This window comes from Mauremys reevesii, linkage group 2 (assembly GCF_016161935.1).
Source record: "Mauremys reevesii isolate NIE-2019 linkage group 2, ASM1616193v1, whole genome shotgun sequence".
Taxonomy (NCBI): domain Eukaryota; kingdom Metazoa; phylum Chordata; order Testudines; family Geoemydidae; genus Mauremys; species Mauremys reevesii.
Genome location: NC_052624.1, coordinates 209,828,404 through 209,842,442, shown reverse-complemented (window position 1 = coordinate 209,842,442; position 14,039 = coordinate 209,828,404). Strand labels below are relative to the sequence as shown.

The window sequence follows — 14,039 nt, the reverse complement described above, 5'->3', positions numbered from 1 at the left end:
ATATACAACATGAGAACTTCTCCATTTTGATCTGGCATCAGTGGGCATACATGAGTAACTGCTCACCAATGTGAGATAATGGGATCAGTATCTGGCCTTGTAAGAGTAAGACCACAGCTAAAAGCATAGATATTACCTGCTTTGATGAGAAAGCATCAGCCCAACTAAGAGTACGTGTGTAGGAAGCTTTTTTGATTAATAGATTTTGCAGTGCTGACAATGCAATAGTTTATTAAAGCATTCTGGATAAAATAATTATTAAAAACAAATTCACGTGTGTTAGGAGAGAGGGGTAATGTCTTACTTTCCTCTAATTAAAGCCATGACAGGCATTTTTAGAGACACTTCTAATATTATTTTTAAGAAGGCCACATACTCTCGTGTTTATCTATATTTCCTCATTTGAAACAATGGGCCCATGTTATTGCCCCTGCAGTTCATAGCAAAACTTTCATTGCCTTCAACTGGAGTAGGATCAGGCCCATAGGCTCTGATCCTGCAAACGCTTACACCATGCATAACTTTTCCCCCATTTGTCAACGTACTGAAGTGGATTTACTCTTACCACCAAAAGGTTTATTCAACTTTTAAAACAACTGTAATTATTCACAAGATTAATTAATTATCTAAAGCCGTCTAATACACAACCAAAACTGTAAATATGTGTATAGTATTTATTGTAGCATCAGCCCAGGGGAAGCAGAACTGCTGTCCTAGCTGCTTGAAAGATCTCTTCTGCTCCTGAAATAAGAGACAGTCACCTGCCCTTAGCAAAGGCAGGTGGGACCTGTAACAGTACATGGCTAACTAGTATTGCAGGACTATTGGGAATTATGTTGAAGCAAATTGGCACACCACAGATTTGTGTGCAAATAGGATAATTAGAAGTCTAACTGCCTCTTCTGGGTGAACAGAAATCAGGTATGCAGAGCTGTCTGCAATTTCAGAGACCAGGTTTGGATTCTTTTGAAAATGTGGTCCTAAAAATAGAAGTAGAAATATGTGTTTATGTACTTTGATTTGTTTTCTGCATTTATACACAAAAAAAATAAGGTGTTAATCTCCCTGTACTTCAGATTTCCCTTCTACAAAACTGAGATGATAGCACTTACCCATCTCATTTGTGTATAAATGCAGAAAACAAATCAAAGTACATAAACACATATTTCTACTTCTATTTTTAGGACCACATTTTCAAAAGAATCCAAACCTGGTCTCTGAAATTGCAGACAGCTCTGCATACCTGATTTCTGTTCACCCAGAAGAGGCAGTTAGACTTCTAATTCAAATTCATCAGCGTTTATAAAATGTTCAGATTCTCCAGCGTTAAAGGCCACAGGAGTACCTAGACAGACACAGCCTCATTGCTCAGATCATGTCCACCTCTGAGCAAGAGAGGTCGGTTAAGCTCTCTACTCAAGGGGCTTTGTGGACAGTCTTCCATTTAAAGTCTTCACTAAATTGCTTTTCTCTGAAACATTTTTCCTTTCATCATGTACCTTGTGGGATTTCTTCCCTCTCTTGTAGGTCTATTGGGTGGGACCAATAATAGGAGCAGTCCTTGCAGGTGCCCTTTATGAGTATGTATATTGCCCAGATACTGAATTCAAGCGACATTTTAAAGATGTCTTCGGTAAGGCTACCCATCAGTCTAAAGGGAAGTACGTGGAGGTGGATGATAGCAGGAGCCAAATAGAGACTGACGACTTGATCCTGAAGCCTGGCACGGTTCATGTGATTGACATTGAGAGTGAAGATAAGAAGGGGAGTGATCCAACCAATGAGGTGCTCTCTTCTGTATGACTAGCAAGGAGCACTGAAAGCAGAGAACGGCCTACTAGAATGTCCACAGATATCCTTCCACCTATTAAAGAGACAGATCTACTGTAAACCAGACACCTGCAATATCTGAAAATATATGGAGATGACAGCAGCTATGTAGTTGCTTCACCAAGCTATACACCTGCTCAGTTTGATTAGAACTTTACTATATTTAAGAGTCCCCATAGATTCTTCCAAATTCAGAAATGTCCTTTTTTGGGAGAGAGCATCCCCAAAGTCAATTTGAAAGAGCTGATAGTATTCCCATTTTAATAAGGCCATCAAAAGCAAGATGGAAATAGAGATGTTTAACATTCAGATTGACAGTTAAGACTTATCTGCAAATGCCTATAGCATGCAGGCGTATTTATCAGATTATTCTTCTGACACTTAATTGGCTGTTGTCAACCCTGATTAGAATGTCTTATCCATTAAGTGTTCTTTGCAAGGTTCAGTGACAATAATGCCAAAGTACAGCATGTAACAGAGTCATCCAAATTTAAGGTAGCATTTTTTGTTCTTATATATCCTGACATTATTTCTTTACAAATTCTGAAAAAAACTGTATTTTCATAGGCAAAAATTGCTTCCTGTCAGTCATCCTACCAATTTTCATCCATTACATATCCATGTTCTGGTGTAAAAAACACTGCCTTCCTCCCATTCCCCACAACTAAAAATATTGAAGCCAAAGGCTCTGATCTACTCCAATAATGCTGTAAAACCTTTGAATGTATTGTATGCAGGTTAGCATAGTTGTCCATCTGGTGAAAAGTTGTCTTGAGGTTCAGCTATTGACCATTTAGTATTAGCTGACTATAGGTCATGCAGGGAACCTGAAGGCCCACATGTTACTCAGTAACTCAAGCAAAAGGAAATAAATGTTCAGGTATCAGAAGAAAGGGAGGCGTTATCTGTTTTCAGTGCACTTATTCAAACAAATATCACCATGCTAATTTATATAACTAAACATTTAAATTACTCACCCACTTTGCTGACAATTTTATTTTTATTTATTAGCAAAATAAAGGTGCATTTTTAATTTTTTTTAACTACATTGAAGCACTGACTCGAAAATATTTGTAATAACAGGTTGTATTGATATGATTGCTTTTGGTTTTGACTTTTTTTGCAAACTGGTCTCTAGTTAGTTGAACAGCGTCAATGATTGTGGCACTGTTCATATAATCTTATTCTTTCATTTCTGTGGCAAAGTTTTCTCTGTTAATTAAATCTGACAGTAAGAAATGCAAGCATGTGATGCTTTTTAGAGAAACAGGGAAAGGGATGCCCCAATGATATTACATGCAAAAGTGCTCAAGTGACCAATCCTTCCTTTATAGAAGTGTTTCAACAGAGGTAGCTAACCCAACATAAAACCGTTATAGAATCTTTTTAACAAGCTCGTGGCTTTGTTCCTAACTAGCTGCACTGGATTTTTTGTTGTTGTTGTTTTTTAGGGGTTTTTTGTGATTTTGGCAATATGCTATTACAGTGCTTGTTGGAACACCATTTTCTGTCACCCTAGTTGTATAGGTTATATCTAAAACTTGAAATCTGTTCATGATTATTTAACTACAGTAAAAAAAAGGTTGTGGATTGTATGTAATAGACTTCTCTGTCCTTTGATTTACAATATGTGCAAGTGTGTAACTCATTAAAATGAGTAAGAGGGGTATATGTATGTATATATAGTAATGGGATAATAGACCACTGCTAAGTTCAAATCTGTGCATCATTGCATAAGGGCATCTCTATCACCAATTTATTTCAACCAGTAGTCCAGGCATTATCATGCTATATTCGTATTCCTGATCTCGTCCTCTCTTTGATAGCTTCTGTCTCTGTAGGAAAGGGGGATATTTTTCATGAATTGTATATATCTGATACAAGTGCCGCATCAAAAGTCAAGAATTCAAACATAAGAACATGCAAGACAATTTCAAATTGCATTGATGAATGTTGCCATGTGCTAAGGATGAAATCCAGAGGTATATAAAATCATGAGTGATGTTGAGAAAGTGGATAAGGAAAAGTTATTTACTTATTCCCATAATACAAGAACTAGGGGTCACCAAATGAAATTAATAGGCAGCAGGTTTAAAACAAATAAAAGGAAGTTCTTCTTCACGCAGCGCACAGTCAACTTGTGGAACTCCTTACCTGAGGAGGTTGTGAAGGCTAGGACTATAACAATGTTTAAAAGGGGACTGGATAAATTCATGGTGGTTAAGTCCATAAATGGCTATTAGCCAGGATGGGTAAGAATGGTGTCCCTAGCCTCTGTTCGTCAGAGGATGGAGATGGATGGCAGGAGAGAGATCACTTGACCGTTGCCTGTTAGGTTCACTCTCTCTGGGGCACCTGGCATTGGCCACTGTCGATAGACAGATACTGGGCTAGATGGACCTTTGGTCTCACCCGGTACGGCCTTTCTTATGTTCTTATGTTCTTATCTCTGTGCAGAGAACAGTGCAAGTTCGCTACATATGCTTACCAGAGAGATTTTGCTAAACATTTAATAAATGCATGATTTCAACAGGCTAACTAAAAGGGACAAGTTGTACAACATTCATGGACTGTTAGATAGACTTTGTTTTTTGCATTTCAATATTTTAAGAAGCACAGTATACAGTGACTCATCACTTGTGAAGTTTGTACAGCCTCATGTTCTTTAGATACAAGGCTCTGGTTTTTGCACTCATGGCTCGTCTAGACAAAAGCCAGATACTGTGGCTGAGGTGAGCATGAAACCAGCCAAGTCAATACAGAGACCTTTTTTCCCCCTTGTAACACTCTTTGTAAATGAAGCATGGCAAACACTCAGACCCAGTCCCAGGAGAGCGCCTCACACAAGGAAAGAAACAATGATAAGATACAGAATGTTCAACAACGAAGGGAAAAAAGGAGGCAGCCAAAACAAATAGGACAAACTGATGTAGAATATTGCCCCCTGCTCTCTATAGACTTAGGAAGGAAGAGTCAGAAAGTGAGATACAGTGGCTCTGCTCCTATTCCATTTGAATTAGAGTCATTAAGAAGTTTGCCATTGACTGCAATGGAAACAGGATCAAGGCCTAAAGTATGTTTTCATTGAGTCCTTTCTTAGGGCTTTCTCCTGTTCTCTGACCCATGATGCACTTCTAGGGATAGCTCAGTGGTTTGAGCAGTGGTCTGTTAAACCTAGGGTTGTGAGTTCAATCCTGGAGGGGGCCATTTAGGGATTGGAGGCAAAAATCTGTCTGGGGATTGGTCCTGCTTTGAGGAGGGGGTAGACTAGATGATCTCCTAAGATCCCTTCCAACCCTGAGATTCTATGATCTGTTTTGCAAAATCAGAGGTCAAGAGAGAGCCATCAGGTATGCTGTTTCATTTTGCAAGTAGATGCATTGGATTTGAGTTTTATGACCCAACCCTAAAATAAACTCCAGCCGTACTCCTCTTTATCATCTGTTCTTCAGCACCACAAGGAGAGATCACCATTTATCCAAGCCACACTTTGATCTCTCTAAGAAATTGATTTAGCCTGATGTATTGATTTTTATGTTGCTTCTAAGTTGTTTTATAGTGGTATCATTAACATACAATGTTTGGGTTAAACAATATAGACTTACACAATTTTTTTAACTGTTTGTATGTGTGATTGCCTTAATTTTTAAAATATATTTATTTGTATTTTAGTATTCTTTCATGTTCACTTATGCTATACATTTTTTCAGCTATAAGTTTGTTGCAGCTGGTAATGTAACCAATGACCTATTAAGTGATATGTGGAAAGTTTAAAGCTTAAAACTTATTTTGTTTATTATGGCAGACGGTCACTGCAATAAATACACCAGGTGTGTCATTATAATCCCGGAAACTAGAGATGGAGAAGACTTCTTGTATCTGCTCTGTCAATATAGGATTGTTTCTTACAGTAGATGCACATCATGGCTACTGTGTTCAAAATATTTATTTTTAATTACTGTAAACCATAGGAAAAAGATGAACATTGAAGGTGGGGTGAACTTAAACAAATACTTTCAGTTTGCAAATACCTTAAGTAATCTATCACCCAAATGATTACTGATCTCAGCAAAAATGTGATTCCTGAAGCTTCTGATATATTGTAATTCTTACCCCATTGAAGTACTAGAAGCTGTATCATTGACTACGATGGGAATAGGAGTAGGCCAAAAATCTCATATCACATGCTGTGCTTATATCTAGTATATGTGTTAGTACACAAACTTTCTGCAATATATTTTGTTTCTAGTTATCAGTACTCTGCTACAGCAGTTAGTTAAAAATATCCCTTAAAATAATCTTACATATTTCTATCTTTTAAATGTTTGGTTACAAAGATGTAACATTTGTGCTTTGCAAATGTTTAGTCTGCAGCTTATGAAAATGTATGCCAGATATTCTACACTCGACAATGTTGACTATATAAGAGAAATTACAATCTGGATATTTTATTCTTAGATCAGAGATGCAAACTAGTTATCAAATTTATATAACTCACCATCAAGGTGTGCGCATCTGAGTTGTGCAAGGACTCATTAAATAAACAGGCATGAAAATATACATTCAAGTATTTATTATTCTATTTTATGAACCAAGTCATAATTGTATAAGTTACTGTAATTCAGGATAAATTGTGTAAAACAAATTGAATACAGGGATGTTTCCACAAAGTTATGTATTATTGAAACATTAGTCACCACAATATCAAAGCTAATGTAATAGTATTTTAAACTTCCAACATGTAACATTTGGAATAATCTACTTAAATATATGCTATAAAATAAATAGGTGCTTGTCTGGTGCATTTCCCTTGCATTGCTGTATCTCATAGTGTTGAGCTATTGTAAATAAACTATTGTCTGTTTAAAAAAAATATATTTGGTCACTGGAAAATATTTTAAAACTATAGCTAAAATACATTATACAAACAAACAGCAGGTGTCTGAGACCTTCAAATGAACAAATTTGTGCTGTAAAGAATGAATGACTGTGTGAGAGAGAGCATCTCCCATCAGTGAACAGATGGATGTGTTTCTGGAAAGACTTCACAAATTTACTGACGCAAGCTAAACAAATTTAGGCAAGGGGTTAAATTGGTTTAAGTGCATCGACATCAGGAGTTTGCACCCATTTAGGTAAATCGATTTAAAATTAAGTTAGAGTAGTTCCACTTTTCTTGTAGAGCCAAGGGGTAACATTTTTCAAATTTTTATTTGTCAAAAGTGCCTAAGTCGTATTGTCTGTCTTTCCCTGAGCGCTAAGTGCCAGACAAGCCAGAAAATGAGAATTTGGCTCATAAGTCACATGTGCACTTTTGAGAATTTTACTCAAGACCTTGGAAGATGATTGGTAAACTTGCTGAGGAGCTAACAGAAAGGCCAGCAAATGTGGAAAGTGTGTCAGATCAATGGCAACTGTATCCTCATCAATGGTAATTCACGGAGTCTACTGATAAAAATTACCTCATTTCCTCAAAATCAAAATACTCCTCAAATCAACTTCCTCATAATCAAACTTTCTTTTGGACTCTTATCAAGAGTAGATTGTAGAGTGTTTCATGTATTTTAACCCCTCTTAACTTTTATCAGTCTGATAGGACTATCTTGGCTATTAATGCTTTTTCGTTCTTTCTTTCTTTTCTTTTTAGTCCTTTACCAATTAGAAAAACAACTGATACAAGTACAAAGACTGTAAAAATAACCTCACTTAAAATCACAAGATACTCTTCAATGGAGCAACAAATCTTGTGTTAATCTCTAACCTTGTCATTTATGAGAGAAAAAAAGAGGCACCTTCTATGGGGCTCACTATTCCACTCATAGCAAACATGGTCATAACCTGTATCCTGTAAGTACATATGGTAGCTGCCTGTCAAACTTTTCATCTCCAATTCTCTTTTGGCTAGGAATGCTCAAAAAAGCTATGCAATTCATCTTCTTTTTCAGAAGATTATATTGGTATAAAGTATAATAGGCTTGTGTGGGTGAATGTACAACTGGACATAGCTGCAGGACTTAATCTTTCCCATGCTTCCACCATCATAAAAGGACATGGTATAGTAGTGCAGTATCTTAAGGTGCTAGAACCTTGACATGTTCCTCTCTGTGTTGCTGAAGTCCATTATTTCCTGTGAAGAGTCATGTAGACTTTTTTTCACTTGAGCCATTTAAAGGCAATGTGGTGGTTTACTGTGTTTTAGAACCTGAGGTTCTAGCACTGTAAAGTACTGTACTGCTCTCCCAATATTAGGCAACCGGGGACTGTTCCCTTTTACATCATGATTAAGTCCAGGTATTCTGTATGCTATGTTGTGTCAATTGATTATTTGCTTTGTAACAGCATCTCATTAGTTAATGTCCGGTCAGGCTGACTCAGCAGTCATTTGGTTCTTTCTTTGTTTCTTTTTTTTCAAAAATGCCTGAGCCTTTGTAATTCTGATGATGAGTCTGTTCTATTCAGGTTCTCATACCACTCCCATCTCCATGGTATCTGTGAGCCTAGCTACTTGACAGGGATCTCTTTAGATTGACATGCTGCCATGTTATTTATTCTGTGCAAATAAATTCTAACTGAATGGGCTCGCCAATTATCAGGGGCCAAATTCTTCAACTTCACTGGATCTATGTTGATTTAAACCAGCTGAAGATCTGGCCCTGGTGTTTTTAGAATGTGGATAGAATCAGCAATGGCCCAGAGGTCCAATAATACATTTTGAAAAGGCTAATGTGTTTCTGTGGCAACGTCCAGGGCTCTGATTTGACAATGAAAAATTGAGGAGAAATCCAGTACAGCAGTATGCTGTCCCTGTGCCTTCTGAGCATATACCCAGGAATATATAGTAAGATAAAGACTAACGTGTAATGATTAAACATGACAGAGTAAGGACAAAATGAACTGCAAAGACCAGGCAGATGTATAGAGATGTTTGGCTGTGCTGTTGTTTGCCCACTGGTGTTGCTCCAGAGAAACAGCTGCACAGCATCTTCTCAGAGCTGGCTCAGACCAGCTGCGCTGGGTAGGTTGCACACAATCAAACACAAATGTTTCAAATGCAGTTACTTCCCTCCCCCCTTCCCACAGCTGTCCAGAGCAGTTCAAGTCTACAGTGGGGAGGGCATACTGTGTTAGGCTACAATGCAGAAGCTGCGTTAGCCTCGAGAGTAAAATGTGAGTATAATGCTGTGTGTCCTGCAACCTTTTATCTTCGAAAAAGCCTGGAAAATAAAACATAGGCAGTCTTAATATAGAAGGTCAGAGAGTCCCTCTGGATCTGTTTGCCATCCAGGTCACTCCTAGAGTGATTCTTGAAAATTTATTTCATAGATTAATTACACTGAGTGTAAATAACTTCTATCTAGTTTCATTTAATACCACTTTCCTTTAGCCTAGGATACAAATTTATAGCATCTAAGGTTTTCAATATAACACCTATTGCTATTTTGTCTGAGTGCTGGAGAAAAGGCCAGAGCAAAATGATCTTTTTCTTTCTCCAGCCAGAGGAGCATGGTTTTGTGTATATGTAGGATTTTTTCCCTCTTACATATCTATTGTCCTTTCTGTACATCACAACTTTATTTTATATACCATCTTTCCAACATGCTGCATCCTGAAACGCTTTTCAGACTTCAACAGCACAATTAGTTTACAGTTTACCACAGTGATGTCTCTTATTCTCCTTATTCACCCAGGAATATGGATTGAGGATGCTTGAACTTTTTTTTTTTAAATGATTAATATCATCATGTTGCAATATCTGTTTACATCCTTTGCTATATGTTCTCCATTTCTACATCTTTCCTCCACAGAGAGAAGTTCTTTCTATGCAGTTCAACAGAGCTTGGCATTTAACAATGAAGTTGCAAATGTCTGAGTTTCTGATAGAAACTTTTAACTTTTGAACTTTGATTTTGCTGATAATTTTCTATATTAATAATCAAGACACCATGAACTTCACTACCAGCAGGACTGAAATTCTGCCTTTAAGTTCTGGGATTCTGTGACTTTGATGTAGCAGACTGGAAATTATGTGGAAGCATAATTTAAATTAAAATCCCCTCCATTTTTAAAGCAAACACGAAAGCAGAATAATACAAGCCCTGCATTGTTATGTACTAAAATCAATTTAGTGTATGTTGTCCCCAACACACAACTGCATCATAGACAGAGTCAGTTAGAGGCAAACTGGAGGTTTTAGCAGGGATGAGGGCATAGCTGGGACTTTTGACATCTGAGAGAGCATGGGAGACATTTGAGATAAGCACAGTCATTTTGTATCCTTAGATGTTTGTTCTAAAATGAACATCAAATAAATAGCTAACAATGGGAAACTCTGGTCTTTAGGTTTCAACCCATTGAGAACAATAGGGCAGTTCACACCTCCCTAAGTTATTGTTTCAGGCTCTCTGCAGATGAATGAAAATAACACTGCATTTGTTAACCTGGAAAATGTGAACCAAACGTAAATTTCACATGAGGGCTCAATGAAAGCCTAGATTCCAGAGTCAATTTTGTAGCAAGGGGTGGATTCCATGACCTATTTCTTAGCCATAGAAATGCAGAATTCTTCGGGCACTAATAATAATTGGTTTGTATTTATGTAGTATTGATTGTGTAGTTGAGCTGAATTCATAAAGCTGTTGATCTGCCAGACCCCAGAAAGGACCAGGACATGATGTACAACAGGGATGGGCAAACTACAGCCCGGGGACTGCATCTGGTCCTTCAGACATCTTATTCCGGCCCTCAAGCTCCTGCTGGGGACCAGGGGCCAGGGCTTTCCCCACTCCAGCCAGGGAGCGGGGTCAGGGGCTTGCCCAGCTCTGTGCATGCTGCTGCTCCTGGGAGCAGCAGCATGTTCCCCCTCTGGCTCTTACACATAAGGGCAGCGCCTGCAGACGGGACAGCACACAGAGCTGCCTGGCCGTGCCTCCATGTAGGAGCCAGAGAGGGGACATGCCCTGCTTCCGGGAGCTGCTTGAGGTAAGCGCCACCTAGAGCCTGCACCTCTGACCCCCTCCCATGTCCCAACCCCCTGCCCCAGCCCTGATCCCCCTCCCACCCTCCAAAATTCCTCAGTGCCAGTCCAGAGCACCCTTCTGCACCCCTCATCCCCAGCCCAGAGCCTCTTCCCACACCCTGAATGCCTAATTTCTGGCCCCACCCCAGAGCCTGCACCCCCCAACCAGAGCCCTCACTTCCATACTCCAACCCCCAATTTTGTGAGCATTCATGGCCCGCCATATAATTTCCATACCCAGATGTGGCTTTCACGTCAAAAAGTTTGCCAAGCCCAGTTGTACGAGGATCTTAATAAAGTAGGGACTTCTAGATAGAAGGTTGCTCTCTGCTAAGTACTTGAAGTCTGATGTCTTTCTGCTCCTGATCTCTTAACGCATACTGTTCATCGAAGAATCTGAAAGCACCTTGAAAACACTGCACCCCACAGCTCCGTTGTGAAGTAGCTAAATGCTATGTTGTTTTACAGATGGCTAAACATGAGGTACAAGGGAGGTTGTGATCTGTCGATGTGTCCCAATAAGTTAGTAACAGACCTTGAATGGAAATAAAACCTAGGGATAACTCTTGCTCAGAGCTACAATAAATCAGCCAAAAAGGGATTGCTTTTACTCCTAAATTTCCCTGGTAGTGTCACCACCACCACTCCCCCCATAAAAATACAATGCAAATAACAATGAGAACATTGTTAATCTCCATTTTTATAACACAACCAGAATTATTCAGAATGTATCAAGTGTTGGTGATACACATGGTGAGGGTGAGTGCCTAGCAGAAGTGTATGTGCCAGGCCCCACAGCCTTTAAAGCAGGTATTTTTCCTCAACTAACCCATCAGTGAACTGGAAAGCAAAGTCATCTTGAAAACCTTATTCAAGAGTATCGTGATTATTGTGGAACCGCACTCCACTTGGTGGCAGCAGCAGCAGCGGGAAGGGCTACCCTAATTGTTCATGCGATGGTCCTCTCCATCCACCCAGAGCCATGGTTGGTTAGAGAACTGGCGGGAAATCCCACCCCTACTGTCTGCTGCCAGTTCTTCCATTGGAGGGTGGGGACGCCACTGGAGAAAAGATTTCATGGGCTGCTGTGGAGGGTCTATCATGCTTCAGGCCCGTAGTGTGAGCTCGGAGCTGGGAGACGGGCCTAGGGAGCAGCTAGATGCATGACTACTATGAGCTTGCATTACAGTCAAGATTCAGTCACCATCAAAAGGAACAGAGGTGACCTGATTGGTGAGTGTGGGACAACTGTGGAGGGGCAGTTTGAACTGTGTGCTTATTGATAGCATTTGAGTTACTTTTGTAGTATTGGCTCCATTAGACCAGTAAGGCCAGACCCGGCTATTCAAAACTAATGAGTTAGGCTCCCCCAAAATCATACAATTGGCTTTAAGGTCATGAGATTTAATAAATAAATAAATGTTGGCTTCTTTTTATTTACCTTCTGGATTGTGAATCTGTGTGCAGTCGAGTCATAGTTTTACAATTTCCTCTGCAATCATGAGGGCTGAAAACTTATTTTTTAATAATAAATAAAAGGTGGGATTCTCACGTATATATGTGACCCCCATATCTGGGGTTTGGGACATACACCTTCTGTTGTGAGACTGGTGATAAAATCACAAGTGTTGGCAATACTGTCTTGTTTGCACTACCTCTCCCTTTTAGTGACACTGAGGTTCTGCGATAAAGGTGTTGGACTAAAGAGGTGTGCATTGGAATAATTCCTGGGCAAAATGTTGTCACCCCAAAGGCTGTAGGAGTGTTCTTCACCCCAAGGCAAGGGGTGGGAGTTTGGTAAAACCTACCGGAGAGGGAGCCCTCACCATAATTACAGTTGGTCAAAACTTCCTTCCAGGTTGCCACATACAAGATTTTTGCCCCCTGCTAAGTATGGTAGAGTAGTTGGGAGAAACCTATAGATACCAAATGTCTCTCTTTACAGATTTCTTGCATAGACCCTGTCTGGCCTCAAAGTTGACTCTTTTGAGAGTCCAAACAACTGGAGTAACAGTATTAGAGTTGCTATATATTGTAGTGTTGCTTGTTCACCAAACTCAGTGTTCCATCAAAATATTTTCCGTGTCATCTACAAAGCTTTTGTCAAAATACAGTTGCAAGTGTAGCCTGGTGGGGAAGGTGTTTGTGCTGTTAATTAGCAAGTCTAAGGGCTTGTCTACACTACAGGACTATTTCGAATCTACTTAAGTCGAATTTGTGGATTCGACAAGTCGATAATAAGTATCATATAATACACACAAATATACACTCTGAGTCCATTCACATCCACATTCACGGGGCCAGAAGACTTTGGAAGCGAAGCTATCCTGGGTTTCCAGCCCCCGCGCCCCGCTGCCCATTGCATTGTGGGGAATGCATGCGGCAGTGGAGATCATGTGGGCAATGGGTCAGTCATGGGGTGTGGAGCATTTTCTCTGGGCCGAAACAAGCACAGACTGGGGGGGGGGCATAGTGCTGCAGGTCTGGACACACACACAGGAGCTGAAACTTCAGGATGTCAACTGCTCTCAAAGGTAGTGACTGTCGGAAAATGTCCAGGTCATCATGGGCTTCGCGCGCGCGATTTCCCAAACAACGGGGGGGGGGGCTATAGATCATCCCTATCCTGGCCTGGGCACCAGCCACAGCAGCAGCATTAACCACCGGGGCTACTTTTCAATGGTGCTGCTGCAAGTGGTGTTCAGGAACTCTGGTCTGTTTAGACGCCTCCAGGCAGGCACTTTCTTCCCGACCAAAAAAACGGTTGGGGGGGGATGTGCAGATGCCTATCAGATCTCGGGGGACCCCCCCCGCCGCTATGCCCCTGGGCTCATGAGCCTATACAGGCGCCTGCACACTGAAAAGGAACTCTTCAACTACCGGCGAGCAAGCAATGGTGGGGTGGTGGTGTGCTTTCGGACGTCTCTCAAGGAGATGGCGGACCTTGACTTCGCTCGACATCAGCATCCCCCCGGTCCAAATGCATGTGAAGGGGAAGCCTGCCTACATTCGGGGATGTCAGGCACCCAGACCTCCTGCACAAGCACACCTCAAAGAAAGACGAGGCATAGCATACCACACACAGACTGTTGTCTAGTGACTAGTGTGACAGTTGTGTGTGCCTGCAGTTTGACCCTGCAGCCAAGTCTGCAGCATGGGCTGTGGGGCTATGCAGTGACATTAATTACCCCCC

The 14,039-nt window shown here is 40.4% G+C and overlaps 1 protein-coding gene across 5 annotated transcripts in view; it reads left to right on the top strand.

Annotated features, from left to right (window-relative positions):
- Positions 1–14,039, top strand: part of AQP4 (aquaporin 4) — an 81,821-nt gene that overhangs the window by 16,946 nt on the left and 50,836 nt on the right. For 3 of the 5 annotated variants that reach the window (XM_039525738.1, XM_039525736.1, XM_039525737.1), the window contains one exon: positions 1,528–3,884. The exons of 1 other annotated variant lie outside the window; for it this stretch is intronic. In XM_039525738.1, coding sequence (XP_039381672.1) covers positions 1,528–1,803 — 276 coding nt within the window. In that variant the 3' untranslated portion in view covers positions 1,804–3,884. Of the gene's footprint in view, positions 1–1,527; positions 3,885–5,635; positions 6,663–14,039 lie in introns of those variants that run through there. One more of the 5 variants, XM_039525740.1, reaches the window with a different exon arrangement.